Source organism: Alosa sapidissima, chromosome 12 (assembly GCF_018492685.1).
Source record: "Alosa sapidissima isolate fAloSap1 chromosome 12, fAloSap1.pri, whole genome shotgun sequence".
In the NCBI taxonomy this organism is placed as follows: Eukaryota; Metazoa; Chordata; class Actinopteri; order Clupeiformes; family Clupeidae; genus Alosa; species Alosa sapidissima.
In genome coordinates, this window is record NC_055968.1 from 2328541 (window position 1) to 2345095 (window position 16555).

General features: G+C 39.5%; 1 protein-coding gene across 1 annotated transcript in view; it reads left to right on the forward strand.

The window, feature by feature from the left end:
* acbd6 (acyl-CoA binding domain containing 6) overlaps window positions 1-16555 on the forward strand; it is a 96640-nt gene that overhangs the window by 41034 nt on the left and 39051 nt on the right. The window contains exon 5 of the mRNA XM_042056216.1: window positions 12778-12883. Within this exon, the coding sequence (XP_041912150.1) occupies window positions 12778-12883 (106 nt within the window). The remainder of the gene's footprint in view (window positions 1-12777; window positions 12884-16555) is intronic.

Sequence of the window (16555 nt, forward strand, 5' to 3'; positions counted from 1 at the left end):
AATATGCTTTGCCATAGAGAAACACACGATAGCGTTGGATTATAAACATGCTTTGCCATAAAAACAGACAAAAACGTGGGCTAAGTCCAGCTATATGAAGTTATATGAAGTTATTATTTTGCTGTCACTTCGTTTGTTTTATAACCCAGAAGGGTGTACTTGGTATCAAATTTTTAATTTTCATACTTGATCGTGCAGAAAGGGGGGAAGTCTCTTTGGAAAGCTTTTAACTCAATTTCCCCAAACATTCTGCTCAACAAATTATTCCAGTTAAGGGTCAATGCTTTTCTGATCAAGTGGTTTCACTCTTTTTTTTAACAAACAGGCCATAAGTTCAATAAGACAACCCCCAAGGTTGTCAGCTCACCATTCCTGTTTACCATTCATACAAATGATTGTGCCATTTGTGTGATTGTGTCTTTGGGGTTTGTGAGAGCATTATGTCAATTATAGAGCTACCATAGAGTCAATCTTGCACTATGGCATCACTAGCTGTTTGGGGAATCTTACAGTTAAGTTCAAGGCCCAACTTTTCAATCTGGTCAAAACAGCAGGAAAAGTTATGGGAGTCCCTGCTCCCCTCACTCCCCTCGACATATTTTAGCAGTTCACTCAACAGCAAGCCAACAAAATTCTGACACCTCCCATGTGCTGTACCAAGAATATGAGCTGTAAACACAATCGCTACAGACATTCATTTGTCCCCCTGTCAGTGAAAATGCTGAATGAGCAACTTGGGCAGAACAGTAGGAAGGCCCAAAAACGATATGTGCTGAGGAGGGGGCTGTGTATGAGGGGCTGAACTGAGTTAAGCTGTGGTGTATGATTCTGCTGTGTGACTGGAGAGTGCAGAGAGAGTGGGTGTCTACTTGTGACTATGCTTAATGGGACTGGGTGGGAGAGTGTGCTATTTATGGGGTATTTATTGCGCTTTTAAGAGGGTGTGAGTGTAATTTATGTCATGACTGATGTGTGTTGTGAATGTGTGCCCATTCATCATTCATAACATGTACTATGTCCTGTGATGTCTTTTGTATTGTGGCAGCTTACCCTTTATCCAAAACAAATTTCTCTCCTTTGGGAGACCTAATAAAGTTACCTTGTACCTGATGCCCTCGGGATGGTGCCACAGGTTAATCAAGACCCACACTTTCACACTCCTGGAAAACTTTTACCCGATCGCCATCAAAGCACTGAACTCTGTCTCATAATTCTTACTTCTAGTGAATACACACTGTGCTCAGGGGACTCTGCAACCCTGCTTTTATTCTTACCTAGGTTTACTTTGGTGTACATCCTACATTCACACTATTTTTCCTTGTATATTAGGGCTTTAACGATATACGTATCAAAACCGAAATAGACACTCATATCCACAAAACTGTGACGCGGTGTAAGAAGGCAGAATCACGACACACCTCTTCCAGTGTTTCCGGCAGCTATTTGCAGCTTAGGCGGCCGCCTAAGCAACACACGTCTCCCGCCTTAATCACTGGTTGTAATAAATAAATAAATAAATAAATCAATCAATCAATCATAATTTCAGTACCTTAAACCCCCTCTCCTTGCCCCACGCTCGCTCTCTCTTGCTTGCTCAATAGACACACCCTCAGCCTGCACATTTAATCCAAATAAAACATTCACAATTGTGAAAGCAAGGACACATAGAAGACGACTAGCTAAATTGTTATTAAATCCGGTTAGCATCATTAGCACGCTGCACAAATTTGTTTAACACTCTTACATTCAAGTTGACTGAGCATCTCAATATCGGTATTTTCCAAGACTCAAAAGTATTACCTTGAAACTTAAGTGGGGAAACTGAACAGTCCAATCAGTAGACTATGATAAGCTAGCCAACTAGGCCACTTTGTTTGCAATATTTCCAGGCTTTAACCAGAGCTGCTGAAAGCTGAAGCAGCGAGAGACCGAAAGAGGTAGACCTGTAATAGAAATAGTACTTAGGCTATAATCTCCATAATGTGTGCGGTCATGAATATCAGAAATGTAATATTTTCTCATTTTATATCAGTCATTCCGTGTCAAATCAGATAAGGTTGTTGCTGCACTGTCTCTGATTTTGTTCAAACCTTGTCTATATCATCAATGGGTCCTAAAACCAAGGCCTGTGAAATATATTTCTGTACAAATCTTGTCTTCTCATCTTTTTCAGACCTTGACATTCTTTCATTTTTACAGATTGAAAAAGGGTGGAAGACCAACTTATAAAAAGCATGTGTAAACATTTTAAAGTCTGTACTAAATGTCTTCTGACTTTCAAAAGGGCCCTAGATTTCGGAAAAATGTGCATTAAGTGTGATATTGAGGGTATTAAAACATTTATTTTTTTCATTTGGTATCCGTCACTATTTCCTCTTCTACGGAGCCCCGGATATGTCATGGGGAAAAAAAATAAAATAATAATAAGTTGTGGCCACGAAATAGCAATTAGTTCCCACAAAGTACTAATTTGTGGCCACGAAATATTAATTCGTTCCCACGAAATAGTAATTCGTTCCCACGAAATAGGTCATTTGTGGCCACGAAATAGGTAATTTGTGGCCACGAAATATTAATTAGTTCCCACGAAATAGTAATTTGTGGCCACAAAATAGGTAGGCCTATAGGCGGTGCACTGGACAGCTGGATGAGCAAATCAAGCGCAACTCCTCAAACAGGAACAGTCGCTGTCACACAATGGACAGGGATAGTATGGTAGAGTGTTATTTTAGGCTGGGAATGAAATACAAAGACATTTTGAAAAGCCTGGCATTGGAGGGATTCATTATTAGCGAGAGGCATCTCCACAGATGTATACAAAGTGTATACAACACGGAATTCGTATCCGAAAAGAAGACGTCCGGATCCTCCTCTCTCTGCTGGACCCTGTTGGTTCACAACTTCGACGGACCAGACGTCTCTCGAGGAGGCAATATTTTGCTCAGGGACCTAACTTTGTGTGGCACATAGACTCATATGACAAACTAAAGCCATACGGGATATGCATTAATGGCTGCATTGACGGGTTTTCACGCAAAGTCATGTGGCTGCAGGCCGCTCGCACCAACAGTGACCCGAAAGTCATCGGGGGGTACTTCGTGGAGACACTGGAGCGCTGTGGGAGCTGCCCCAGGCTCGTACGGACTGATCTGGGCCCAGTTTCCCGATAACGACGGAGACACGCTCTTAAGAGGTTTTTCTACGATTCATCTTACGATCGTTAGTTTGTTTTTTCTGACTGTTTCCCGAACATGCTCGTAGTGTGAACGCGCGTGCACTTCTCTTAAGACGCTCTTAAGGAGAGCTGTCCACGTTAACAGTTCTGAAATATCCTCTAATTTGACGCGATTTGACGGTGATGTCAGGTGACTGCATGTCACACCTATAGGCCTACCATTTAAACTTCGGATCTACACATTAATTCACATCAATACGAAAATAGAAACACTTTCACATCTGCATGTAAACATCCCAAGTATAGGTTATATACCACACAGACATAAATTATTGTAATTATTTTAAGATTAGATTGTTGCACCATGCAATAATTTTTTGCGGTGTCACTTAAGAACACGTTTGAAGATAATAAAGAAGTCAAGTAAGAAAGTGAGGAAATGTGTAGGCTTAGATTTTGATGCAGTACAGACTAAACCACATGTTGGTTTCTCTGCTTTTCACCTCGTAGGCCTAATAAAATATAGCCTTCACTTAGCAAAGATGATGTCAAACTATTTTGGCAATGTCTCGTTTGATTGCATTTTTGTCCGCTTGTCATCACATTATTATGACCATTAAATGTAGGCTATGCTATTTTGCAAAGGCTACGCTAAAATCTGATTAATCACAGGTAAACACAATAAAGAATGGGAATGTAAGTTGGAGTAGAGTAGAGTATCATTTATTTATCCCGAGGGAAATTAAGGTGTCCAGTAGCATACATACATAAATACAGAATAGAAAAACACAGACATTACACACATCATTGCACATATGTTCACCATACAGCACACGCTTACATACATCTAGCCAAAGTCAGATCTCTCACACATACATACATACACACACACACACACACACACACAGCTGTGGTTGTGATGAGAAGAAAATAGTGGTTCATCACATGTGCCATAGCTGAGTGGTACATAGCAAGAGCAGCTAAAAAGAGTCAATAACTGGAAAAAATGTTCAGGTGTCTCAAAGTGTCACTATGTGCAGATGAGTGTGCAGGTGTGGGAAGGTTGATTATGCAGTCCAGTCACCTATGATGATCTCTTTCTGGGTGTCCTTCTGTGTGGTGTTGAACAACTGGATGGCCCTGGGGACAAAGGACCTCCGTAGCCTGTCTGTCTTGCATGGGATGGCACGGAATCTGTAGCTGAATGCGCATCGTACTGAGAACGTGTTTGTCTTCAATTCTACAAAGTTTGGTTAGGCTAGGAATACAGTAATACTTTTTAAGCTATGAATGTCCAAACATGGCCTCCAAGATGAGGCCTTTTAGAGAGTGTAAATAATCAAGGGCAAAAAGACTATGAAAACAATAGAATTGAACAAAAATATTGAACAGGTATTAGTTATGGAGTCTAAACATTGTGTAAACAAACTTTGAGGAGAGTCAGTGCTGCAATCATTTTCCTGGATTTTGTGTGATTTGACATGGAATGGCACATCAGTTTATATATCAATATCATATTAATATGATATATTAATTGGGGGCCAAGCAGCGAAGCTGCGTGGCAACCCATAGTGATTCTAGCTTTTCCTATTATTATTTAACATCTTTCCTCTGCCATTGGAGTCTATGGCAGCCCATAGAACCGTCTGGTGAAAAGTTGTGAAATTTGGCAGACTTATTCTACTCATAGCACTGATCACTTTCACCAATGTACAGACAGCAGACCCCAAAACTCTAGCGCCACCAACAGGTCAAAACTCATCAATTTGTTAACAACATTAATGCAAGTAGCTCCGCAATACTTGGACCTATGAAGCTGAAACTTGCAGAGTTGATTAAGGCAAAAGGTACGGCCCCACCCACCAATTTCCAAGACTTTGCCATGCTTGCTGTAGCGCCACCAACAGGCCAAGGTGCAAACTTTCCAAAAGTTTCACGGGTCTCAAATTTTGTCCGTTTCTCACAAAACTTGACACACATGATCTTCAGACCAAGCCTCACAAAAGTTAGAAGTCAGATTTTTCCATTTCAAAAGTGTCGGCAGGTGAGAGCCAATCAAATATGGCGGCAAAGCCGCCACACAGGAAGTCAGCTCATATCTCTTCAGTGCCTTGACTTATAAATTCCAAACTTGGCACATGCCATCAGAGCATGGCCCTGACCACGCACACCAACGTACATGCCACTAAGTCTTACCCTCTAGCGCCACCAACAGTTCAAATTTTTGAAAGCAAGAAAACCTTCAGAGACCAGACACTTTAACCAATCTTGACAAGAATTGGCACATATGATCTTTAGACAAAGCCCAACAAAAGTTACTGGTCAGATTTTTGACCACTAGGGCGGCGCTAGAGAAACAGGAAGTGAACTCGCATGTCAGCAACCCTTTCACAAATCTGAACCAAATATGGTAGGAGGCGTCAGGGCATGGCGATGATCATGCACACCAATTACCACACCTTTGGGTCTAAGCCTCTAGCGCCACCAACAGGTCAAAATTCATCATTTTCATCAGAGTAACAGGAAATGAGGAAATGAGCTCATATCTCAGCAACCCTTTCATGTATCGAAACCAGTCTTAGTACATGGACTTGAGACCACATCCTGAGGACGCACAATAAATTAAGTGACCGATGACCACAAGGGGCGCTATAATTCGCAACACTTTCTTGTATCGACACCAAATTTGGTACATGGACTTGGGACACCATCCTGAGGACACGGAAAAACCACTAAAGTTATAGGAAATGAGCTAATATCTTGGCAAGGCTTTCAGATATCTGAAGCAAACTTGGTTCATGGACTCGGGACCACATCCTAAGGACACACAATACATTTAGTCACCGTTGACCACAAGGGGCGCTATAATGAACAACACTTTCTCGTATCGACACCAAATTTTGTACGTAGACTCGGGACCACATCCTGAGGACGCACAAAAAATTTAGTCGCCGTTGACCACAAGGGGCGCTATAAGTAGCCACACTTTGTCGTATCGACACCAAACTTGGTACCTAGACTCGGGACCACATCCTGAGGACGCACAAAAAATGTAATCGCCGTTGACCACAAGGGGCGCTATAAGTAGCCACACTTTGTCGTATCGACACCAAACTTGGTACGTAGACTCGGGACCACTTTCTGAAGATGCACAATAAATGTAGTCACCGTTGACCACAAGGGGCACTATAATTTGCAACACTTTCTTGTATCGACACCAAATTTGGTACATGGACTTCGGACACCATCCTGAGGACACCGAAAAACCTTTTGACTTTCGACCACTAGGGGGGCAATAAAGTTACAGGAAATGAGCTAATATCTTGGCAAGGCTTTCCGATATCGGAGGCAAACTTGGTTCATGGACTCGGGACCACATCCTAAAGACGCACAATAAATTTAGTCACCGTTGACCACATGGGGCGCTATAAGTTGCCACACTTTCTCGTATCGACACCAAATGGCAATTGGCAGGCGAAGCAGTTGAGACCTCGGCAATGTCAAATTTATCTGCCATCTCGACGGCTCAAGTATCTGCAAAGAGCATGGCCCCCTCATTGCTGCTTGGCAGTTATATTATCATCTAATGTTGTATATTATTATATACAATTTATATGTGTATGTCAGAGTTTCCGCTTGAAAAAAATTGTGCCGGTCAAAGTAACGGCAGAGGTTTCGTTTTCCATTTTGATGATATGCCGGTCAAATATCCCAGTGTTTCCCCTACAATGTATTCATCAGCGGCGCAGCGCCGCTCCTGGAATTCAAGCGTCACTGCAAAAAAAGTTGCCTAATTTAAAAAAAAGATAGACGCAAGTGAACTTCAGGAAAAGCTGCCGTTCGTTCAGGTTTCATGTCAACAAATAATAGTAGGCTAACGTTGAAGGCGCAGTCAGGGATTCCACAGGAGATCACGCTTGTTTGTGTTTATGTTTAAGTTTATTAGCAGACGCAATTTTGTGCAAAAAAACGTAGCCTACATTATGTTAACCAAGGAACCAAATTAAACACGCCAGCGAGATAGCTCGCCCCTACCTTCAGTAGCCTATTCCCAGATAAATCCATGCATTGTTTTGTTTTTGTTTGTGATACAGGCAATGCTTTCAAGCCCTGTGTTGCTAACATATCTAGGCTGTGAAACTAAGGTCTAGCTAGCCTATTGGTGGGTTTAATTGAATTTGAGTAATAGGATACGCAAGCATTTACATCTGAGATAGTTTGTAATTCCTGTAGAGCTCACCAAAATTATAGATATGATACAAGACACTTATCTGCTATAATCCAAGATAGATTTTCTTTGAATTTTTGACCATTTATTTTACCAAATGACATGGGAAACATAATTCATTTCATCCACATATTCTTATGCACCATGCACAACAACACTACTAAGTTAGCTTAAAACCGTGAGAATCAAGCCAGCGTCATGGGCCGTCACGGAATTAAAGTGACAGGCACTCAATTCGACTTGCACAGAACCAATACAGTTTAATGGCATGAAAGAGAAGTCTATATAGTTTATACAGTGCTGTGCAAAAGTTAAGACACCCATGCTGAAATTGACTAAAGGGAGGAATAAAAAACATATTTTGCCTTTTGTCTTAATGCCTTAATTAAAAAAAATAGGACATCAATTATTTTTTAATGTATCGTAAATAAATACTATTTAAATGTCTCAACTTATGCACAGCGCTGTATATTCTAAATAGTAATAGTTTGTACAGTGGCCTACAGTTGTACAGTGGCTAATACTAATAATGTAAATGGAAAAAGGTGAAAGAAAAACATGAATAATCCTGTTCAAGTACTGCAATAATCATGCTTGTGTTGATGGTTATGTCATAATTTGTAACTCAATCTGTCCATTTCTTTCACAAAATCCACCACCATTTAAGGAGTCATTTTTTCAAATGTTTCGGGGGGGGGGTCAACAGGGGTGAAAGTAAGCCGGTACTGGCCGGTACGGAGTACCACTAAAATATTTGGAGAGGGTACGCCGTACCGGAAAGAAAACTATACTGTCTCTGAAAAATATAGCACTTTCAGCATGACAACACAACTGCTAACGTCAAATTACCAGAAGCAACACGTTTCCCCCAAAATATATTTCATATACATCGTTCTGAATTGTATCTAAACCTCCCGTGCAGCTGGACAGACAACGAGCAAGCTATAGCGCGCTTACAGTAGCCTACAGTAATTGCGCCAACGTGCACTGGTATCCAAAGTGTTTTAGCAGACGGACGTTTCTTGGAAAGTCTCCCAAATAAAAACAAACATACAGGCTAAAGAAAAATATGTTGATGTTTCAATAGCCTATTCTGGTTTTATGTGTGCAGTGTTTTGCTGGAGAGACAAGAGACAGACAGCGCGTGTACGGCTTAACCAGATCTTGCGCAGCAATAATGAAAGTGTTTTAGCGGACAGAAGTATGTTGCAGTCTCCCAAATAAAAAGGCATGACTCAAAGAAACGTGTTTCATGATATACAGTAGCCTATTTAAAAAAATTGATTGGAAGTGGGAGCGAGCAGAGTAACTAGGTTAAATAAATAAATAAATGTTGAAATTAAGTGTTTGCAATTTATTCATAATCAAAAACAGATGCAGGTGGGTTAAAGAGTGATACTAGAGTGATAAGAAGTCCTAGTGAATGCTTGATAAGTAGACTATAATACAGTAAATAAACAAATAAATAAATAATAAATAATTAGGCTAAGTGAAATTTTCGGCGCGCGCTCTGGGCGCGCATTATAACTCTATATCATAGTACCACCAAGAAATACTACTTTCACCCCTGGGGGTCAACAGCGATCAACAGCACCGCTGCTGGAAAAAAATTCTAGGGGAAACAATGTATCCTATTATCGCTTCTTAATTAGTCAAGTTGAGGAAAAGATTTTAAAGAATGACATAATCAGGCCGTATAGAATGCAGCATGTTCATTAGCCTAACTTAAACATGCTAACTAGTGTCAATTTGAAGATCTAGCCTATGCTGATTTCATGGACAGCAAGAATCCGCTTCGTTCGTTGTTTTAAATAGGCTACGTTGTTTGTTGCTGCTACCCACGTTACAGTACCTCTAGTGGTTCAACAGTTGTTCCACCTCTAGTGGAACACAGTTGCATGTCCATTGTAGCCATGGGTCTGTCTACACGGAAAATGACAAGTGTCTTGGTGCGGCTGCACCCCCGCAACTCCACTTCAGATACACCCGACACTTCTGCTTTTTCTCTGGTGGTGGTGGAGCTGACCGGACATCTGAGGCTTCAGGCGTTACCGATTTACCATCATCCAGCACGTCTGACCTCTGAAAAAAGGTTTTAAGGCTTTTTTTAAGCGTGCACTTCCTATTTGAAAAGGAGCATATGTGTGTTGTTTAACTTTCAAACTGACAATTTGACCAGAGAGATTTAATTTTGTCGGGCATTTCATTTTTTTTCCGACCAATGTCCGGCAATTACCGGACAACGGAAACCCTGGTGTAAATTCAGTGTTCAAATCAGCCCAGTTTATACAGGTTTTCAAATATTTTAATCCTCTATGACTAGTATCCTAAAAGTTTTAAAATGGTATTTAATAAAATGTCTGTTTTTTTTCTGGGTCTGAAGGTTTCATCCTGATACCAAAGAGCAATGAGGGTGGCGTTGTTTTGCCCGTAGAGGTCTGTGTGTCCCTCAAAGGATATGCCTCCCCAGACCATCACTGACCCACCTCCAAACCAGTCATGCTAAATGATGATGTAGGTAGCATAATGTTCTCCACGACGACATCTGACCCTTTCATGTCTGTCACATGTGCTCAGGGTAAACCTGCTCTCATCTGTGAAAAGCACAGGGTGCCAGTGATGGACCTGCCAATTTTGTATTTTATGGCAAATGCCAATTAAACTCCACGGTGCTGGGCAGTGAGCACGGGTCCCTCTAGAGGCCATCGGGCCCTAAGACCACCCTCATGAAGTCTGTTTGTCAGTTTTGACCACAGTGTGGTCAGAGGCATTCACACTAGCAGCCTGCTGGAGGTCATTTTGTACGGGGCAGTGCTCTTACTGTTCCTCCTTGCATAAAGGAGCAGATACTGGTCCTGTTGCTGGGTTAAGGACCTCCTGCCACCTGACCCAGCTCTCCTAGAGCAACTGCCTGTCTCCTGGAATCTCTTCCATGCTCTTTAGACTGCGCTGGGAGACACAGCAATCCTTCTGGCGATAGAATGTATTGGTGTGCCATTCTGGAGGAGTTGGACTACCTGTCCAACCTTTGTAGGCTCCAGGTACTGGCTTATGCTACGAATAGTGATACTGACCCTAACCAAATGCCAAACTAGTGAAAAATCAGTCAAGAATAAAGATGAGAAAATTATCAGTTGCCACCACCTGTAAAACCATTCCTGTTTTGAGGGTCATCTCATTGTTCATCATTACTCATTACTAATTGCATTGACACCAAAGCAGGTGAAACTTATTCACAACCACTTCTGTTATGTAACTGGCCAGATCAATATCCCACACGTTTGATTGCCTTGATAATATACCCCTATGAAAAAGTTCCCTTATTTTTTTAAGCAGTGTATATAAAGCATCAGCCGAATCCAAATACCATAAAGATACATGTAAGCATATGCATCTACATTTACAGGTATGTGCATTTTTGATGTCACCCCACACATTTTCTATAGGATTGAGGTCTGGGGATCGGGCTGGCCACTCCATAACGTCAATCTTGTTAGTCTGGAACCAAGACTTTGCTCGCTTACTGGTGTGTTTTGGGTCATTGTCTTGTTGAAACACCCATTTCAAAGGCATTTCCTCTTCAGCATAAGACAACATGACCTCTTCAAATATTGTGTATTGCCACTGATCCACAATCTCTGGTGTGCGATAAATAGGTCCAACACCACAGTATGAGAAACATCCTCATAACATGAATTGTGCACCACCATGCTTTACTGTCTTCACAGTGTACTGTGGCTTGAATTCAGTGCATGGGGGCCGCAGACAGTTTGTCCAACGACCCACATGCACTGAAACTTGTGGGGTGAAATCAAAAATGCTGGTTCTGAGGCAAAACCCAGAAATGCAGAGGAATTGTGGAATGTAGTTCAATTGTCCTGGGCTGGAATACCTTTTTTTTTGAACAGCCTAACATTCCTTTTTCTTCACTTTCTGTAAAGGTATAACACAAACTTGATCAATTTTGGTCAATTTTTTATTTGAAATTGAATGTGCAGTGTTCCCAATGCATTGATATTATGGAATTAACAGCTATTCTAACTATGTAGAGCTTTTATTCATTTTTTTAAAACACACTGCATACATAAAAAATATATCTACACATTTTCCCTATTGTTTTTTCATTGTAAACATTTCTTCTTTAGCACATTTCTGAAGGCTTTGTTCGGGTTGTTTGTTTGATCAAATTAAAACCAAATAAATTAAACACTAAAAAATACATTTTGCATTAATAGTCAACCTCCATACATACTTGGAAGAGAATCCCTTTTGTGTAATAACAACCTTAATTAATTTTATGTGATGTGAAAGCTTTACACATTGTTCTACAGAGTCAGAATCTCTCTTTGTAGAATTTACATGGAACATCTACGGTGATGAAAAATGGTCTTGCACTCAATTGTCATAGACTCTTGGCTTTGACTGGGTCATTCTAGATTCTAGAATCTAGAGTATTGCTTTTACTTTGTTTTAGCTGCTCCAGTATTGCTTTAGCTTTAGGAAAAACAGAGGTACGTACCTGTAACTGCCTGTATAAACACTTGATGTATACTGTTTCTTTACAATTACTGAGTTGAACATGCACTGTGATGTATTGTAAGGATCTTGTTCATGTTGCACAGCACTTGTAATGACATTTTGCGTCTGTTAAGAGGCACAAACAGTCTAAAACATGCCCTCATTGCATAATTTCTTAGCTGCCTGGCTGCACTAGCTAATAGCAGGATAAGTCGAGCTATGAAGCATTATTTTGTTTTCCTACTTGTAGTACTCGGTGACCTCGAACAACAGGGCCCTATGTTGAAAACGGCCAGCGTTCTCCTTTTAATAAACCTTTCCATTTGTGGACAACATACTGATTGCTGGGTACAAAAAATATAATTTCCTCAATATTTTTTTTTTTTCACTTTGTTCTTAATTTAGAATTGGTGGACATGCAGTATAAGGTCAAGTCATATTGAGAACATTTGTTTTCCATCCTATAAAGTTTGGTCAGGCTAGGAAAAACATTTTTTAAGATGGTAATGCCCAAACTTGGCTCCAAGATGATGAATTTTTAAGGGTATAATAACTGAAAAAGCAAAGGTGAAAATATGACAGCATTGGAATTAAGCAAAACTATTTTACAGGTTTTAGTTTTGGGACCTAATTTTTATGTGGACAAATTTTGAGCAAAATCTGAGACGGCTCGGCAATCTTTTTTTTTTGCTTGATTCTGTCTGATTTGGCACGGAATGACCTACATGTAAAAATGAAACCATGCCATCTTTTTGTACAACGTACTCCAACATTTTAAAACATCTTGGGGATTATTTTAGAATACATTTCAGATGTTTCCTATATGACAGAATTATTGATCTTCTCTCTTTTCCAGTGAAGAGGACAAGAACATATTTGACTACTGCAGAGAGAACAACATCGAGCACATCACCAAGGCCATCAATTCTAAGAAAATGGATATCAATATAAAAGATGAAGAGGTGGGTTAATTAAAAATGTTGGCAGCATTACCAGTGGTTTACACAGGATGGCCACACCATGGTTCCAAATGTCGTTCTTTTTCTGTTAGCAGTCATTCTTTAATGAATAGCATACCATCCTCACTACCCGTCTTACTGATTTCACACACACACACATATATATATATATATATATATATATATATATATATGTATATGTATATGTATATGTGTATATGTATATATATATATATATATATATATATATATATATATATATATATATATATATATATGTATATGTATATGTGTAATATATATATATATATATATATGTATATGTGAATTACAAACCCAGTTGCCAAGTCAATGGATCAAGTCAACATTAAATATAATATATATTATATTTAATGTTGACTTGATCCATTGACTTGGCAACTGGGTTTGTAATTGTTGAAACATCAGTGTGTGTGCACTCCTGAAAATGTTGTTCTCACATCAGACAGCAGATGGCAGCCCTGAATCTCCACACCACAGACAAAGTCCAAGTCCAGATTTAACATTTAAGCCCTGTTGTCAATGAACTGAAAACAAACCATGTCAAATATGACAATGACAATCACACACACAATTTGAAAGGGAAAAGATTTAACCACATTTGAGATGGCTGCAAGCACATTGGAATTAACTGTCCATACATATTCTGACTGTTGGTTTTGATAGTTACAAAGTTTTGCCATCCTTGTCAATGAGTAATATCCCCTGTGCAATATCTCATTACCTGGATGGTGTTTTTGGACATTGTTTATTTTTTTTTTTTTGTATAGTCAATGTAGCACTTGCCTAAGAAGCTCTATTTTGGACTATCTGACCATTAATTGACCATGAATACCCAAAAGGGTGATTTTCCCAACCTTTTGCCATCCTTCTATAGAGGCTCTTTATGTTGCTGACTCGTATACCTGCAGTCCAGTTCCAACCACTCCACTGAACTGATTTGTTGGGGTGATGCTTGTTTGAAAATAATACTTAATGTAGAGTATCATAATTTATTACAGGACATGACATTGACTATCATAATAATACATTTTTAAAAAATCATCAGCGTCCAAGCAGATATAGAAATGTATTAGTTGCAGTGCCTTTTATGGACAGAGCTTCATGAAGTTTGGTGTGCATCAAAATAATGTGACCTTGATTCAGCATGTCAAATTTAGTGAACTTTAATTATCTCAATATATATTGGATGCTGTTTGAGTAGCTTCTCTGGCCTACCAATTGTCAACATTTCAATTGAAAGTTGAAATGGGCCAACTGTATCACCACTTATAGACAGATTGTTACAATTTTTGCATAGATGTAATTCACTAGGTGGTGCTACACCACAAATGAGTGCTAATGGCCTAGGGTGATGTGATCTCTCAAGTGTTTTTTCCTGGACCCATTTCTCCTGAAAGGAAAATAATGAGGGACATTAGACAGACCAAATGGACCACATGGAATACATTTTTGATTATCTTTGAAATAGTGTCTTTAGTGTCAATCTGCAATCTGAAAAGTTACATATTCGTTTATGGCAAATTTGCTATGTTACATTGGGCATTTGTGGTAAATTTTGAATCCTATTTTGAAAATGACCCATACACGTACAAGCCGCACACCCACACACCCACACACTCACACTTGGGCATGCATTTAGAAGAAATTGGTCATTAGATGCCATGTCACCACCTACATGATAATGTGCATAAAGCAGAAAACATATGATATGCATCTTTGACCAGAATTCACGTTTGAAAGGAAAAATTACAGGAAAACATTTTCTTTAATCAAAAGACTGAAAAGACTTGAAAACCATGTAGAATATTCATAATATTTCATCAAAAGTAAACTTCTTTTCAATTTATTTACAGCATTAAAGACATGATCACCCTCCAAAAAATCATATTTGCCCACCTCAGGCATAAAAAAAAATTCCACATTGAAATATAATGGATGGAAATATAAAAAATGTGATGGAGTGGTAAATTTCATGAAAAAATGGCTCTAGTTATCCAATAACGATGAAGTGCATGACAGGGTGGTAGGATTAAGCTTGACGGACCCCCTCATAGAAATGAAAAAAAAAAACAACAACAAATAAACAATGTAAAAGAATGTCAGAATTGTTCTGCTTTAGTTTTACAGGCATACATTATTCAAAATTGTCTCTGTGTTTCATTTCAAGTAACAGTATGCTATTTATTTAGTGTATGATGTACTTTTGTAGTGTGTGCACATACAGTGGGCATCGCTTTCAAATGGCCACTTCAGTCGCGCATTACGAGGCGTGAAGCTGCGTGAAGCTTCAGTACCACTTTCAGCCACTGTGCGTCGCTCTGCCACTGTACATCGCTCTGTCAGTAGCCTGACTGCCGCCCCTTCTAAAAAAAGGAGGCTACCTTTAAACATAATTGTTACCAAGAGGAATCCCAGCCTACGAATTAAATAACAAAATAAGTCATGCATAATTAAACATTACCTCGATTAAGGCTACTTGGGTATGGCTTAAGGCTTGACTACATGAAAATCGAAATATGCTTTTGATAGCCTACCGGTGCCGCTCCACAAAACGAAAAAATATCTTAATTTGCTGTCTACGTTATTGTCAGTGTTGGGGGTAACGCAACTACGCAAATCAAAACAGTGTCTTAATTTGCCCTACTTCTTGACTGCAATGTAGTCAATTGACTGCTTGAAATGTAATTTTTATTTTTCTGTACAATAAACAAATACATCTGCTTTATGCTGCAGAATTACATTCATATTTGGCTGACTGCAGACGCGCCACTTCCCTCCCCATATTCCAAGATTAAGATAGTAGCCTATACAAAAAGCACTTCATACTATCATAAAAATTTGTTAAAACGAATAGCTGTTTGCAATTTGACAAAACACTGGTCCTCATTTTGCGAATGCGAAGACGATATGAGCCTGTTGCATTTAGTTAGATGTCCGAGTCACACATAATGTTTGAAAACCACTGGCTCGTAATCACAATAATTTAACACACGACAGTTGGATAGCCTACTTCATCATGTCCCCATGCCTACATTTTTGTGAGTAGCATAGAGATCGTTAAAAACAATAAAGTATGGCTCTCCGTTTGGGACATCGAAAACTTATATTTTTAATATAGAGTAGACTACCGTCGGAGATGCTGACTTGCAAAGGCCTCGGGATAACACGTTATCTCCACTATCATCAGTCATGCCCCTTGATCAAAGTGGGGAATGAAATAAAAGTTTGAGAACCACTGGCTTAACAAGTAACCTGCAGTCCAGAACCCACAAAATCTGTTGCAATATTCTAATGATATCGGCAAATGTTTGTTTTCCAAAGTAAGAATTTCACTTCACCATGCACCTTCGACAATGAATAGCTCATTACACTTGTTACTGTTAAACGTAGGCCTAACTGGTATCATTAAACATTATTCTGTGTCCTAAAACTGGCATATTTTATGGCATTGTGTCATGTAAGTTTGTTGCAAAATCTAGAGAAATGTGTGAGGTGGTCAGTGGGGCATAATTGAGACACACATTGGATTGTGTTATTACTTGAACATTCCACACTATCCACAGCTGTGGTATCAGGGGCAGGAGGATTACTGTTAGCGCAGGCTTTGTATCAAATTCTTCAACAGAAGGCCTC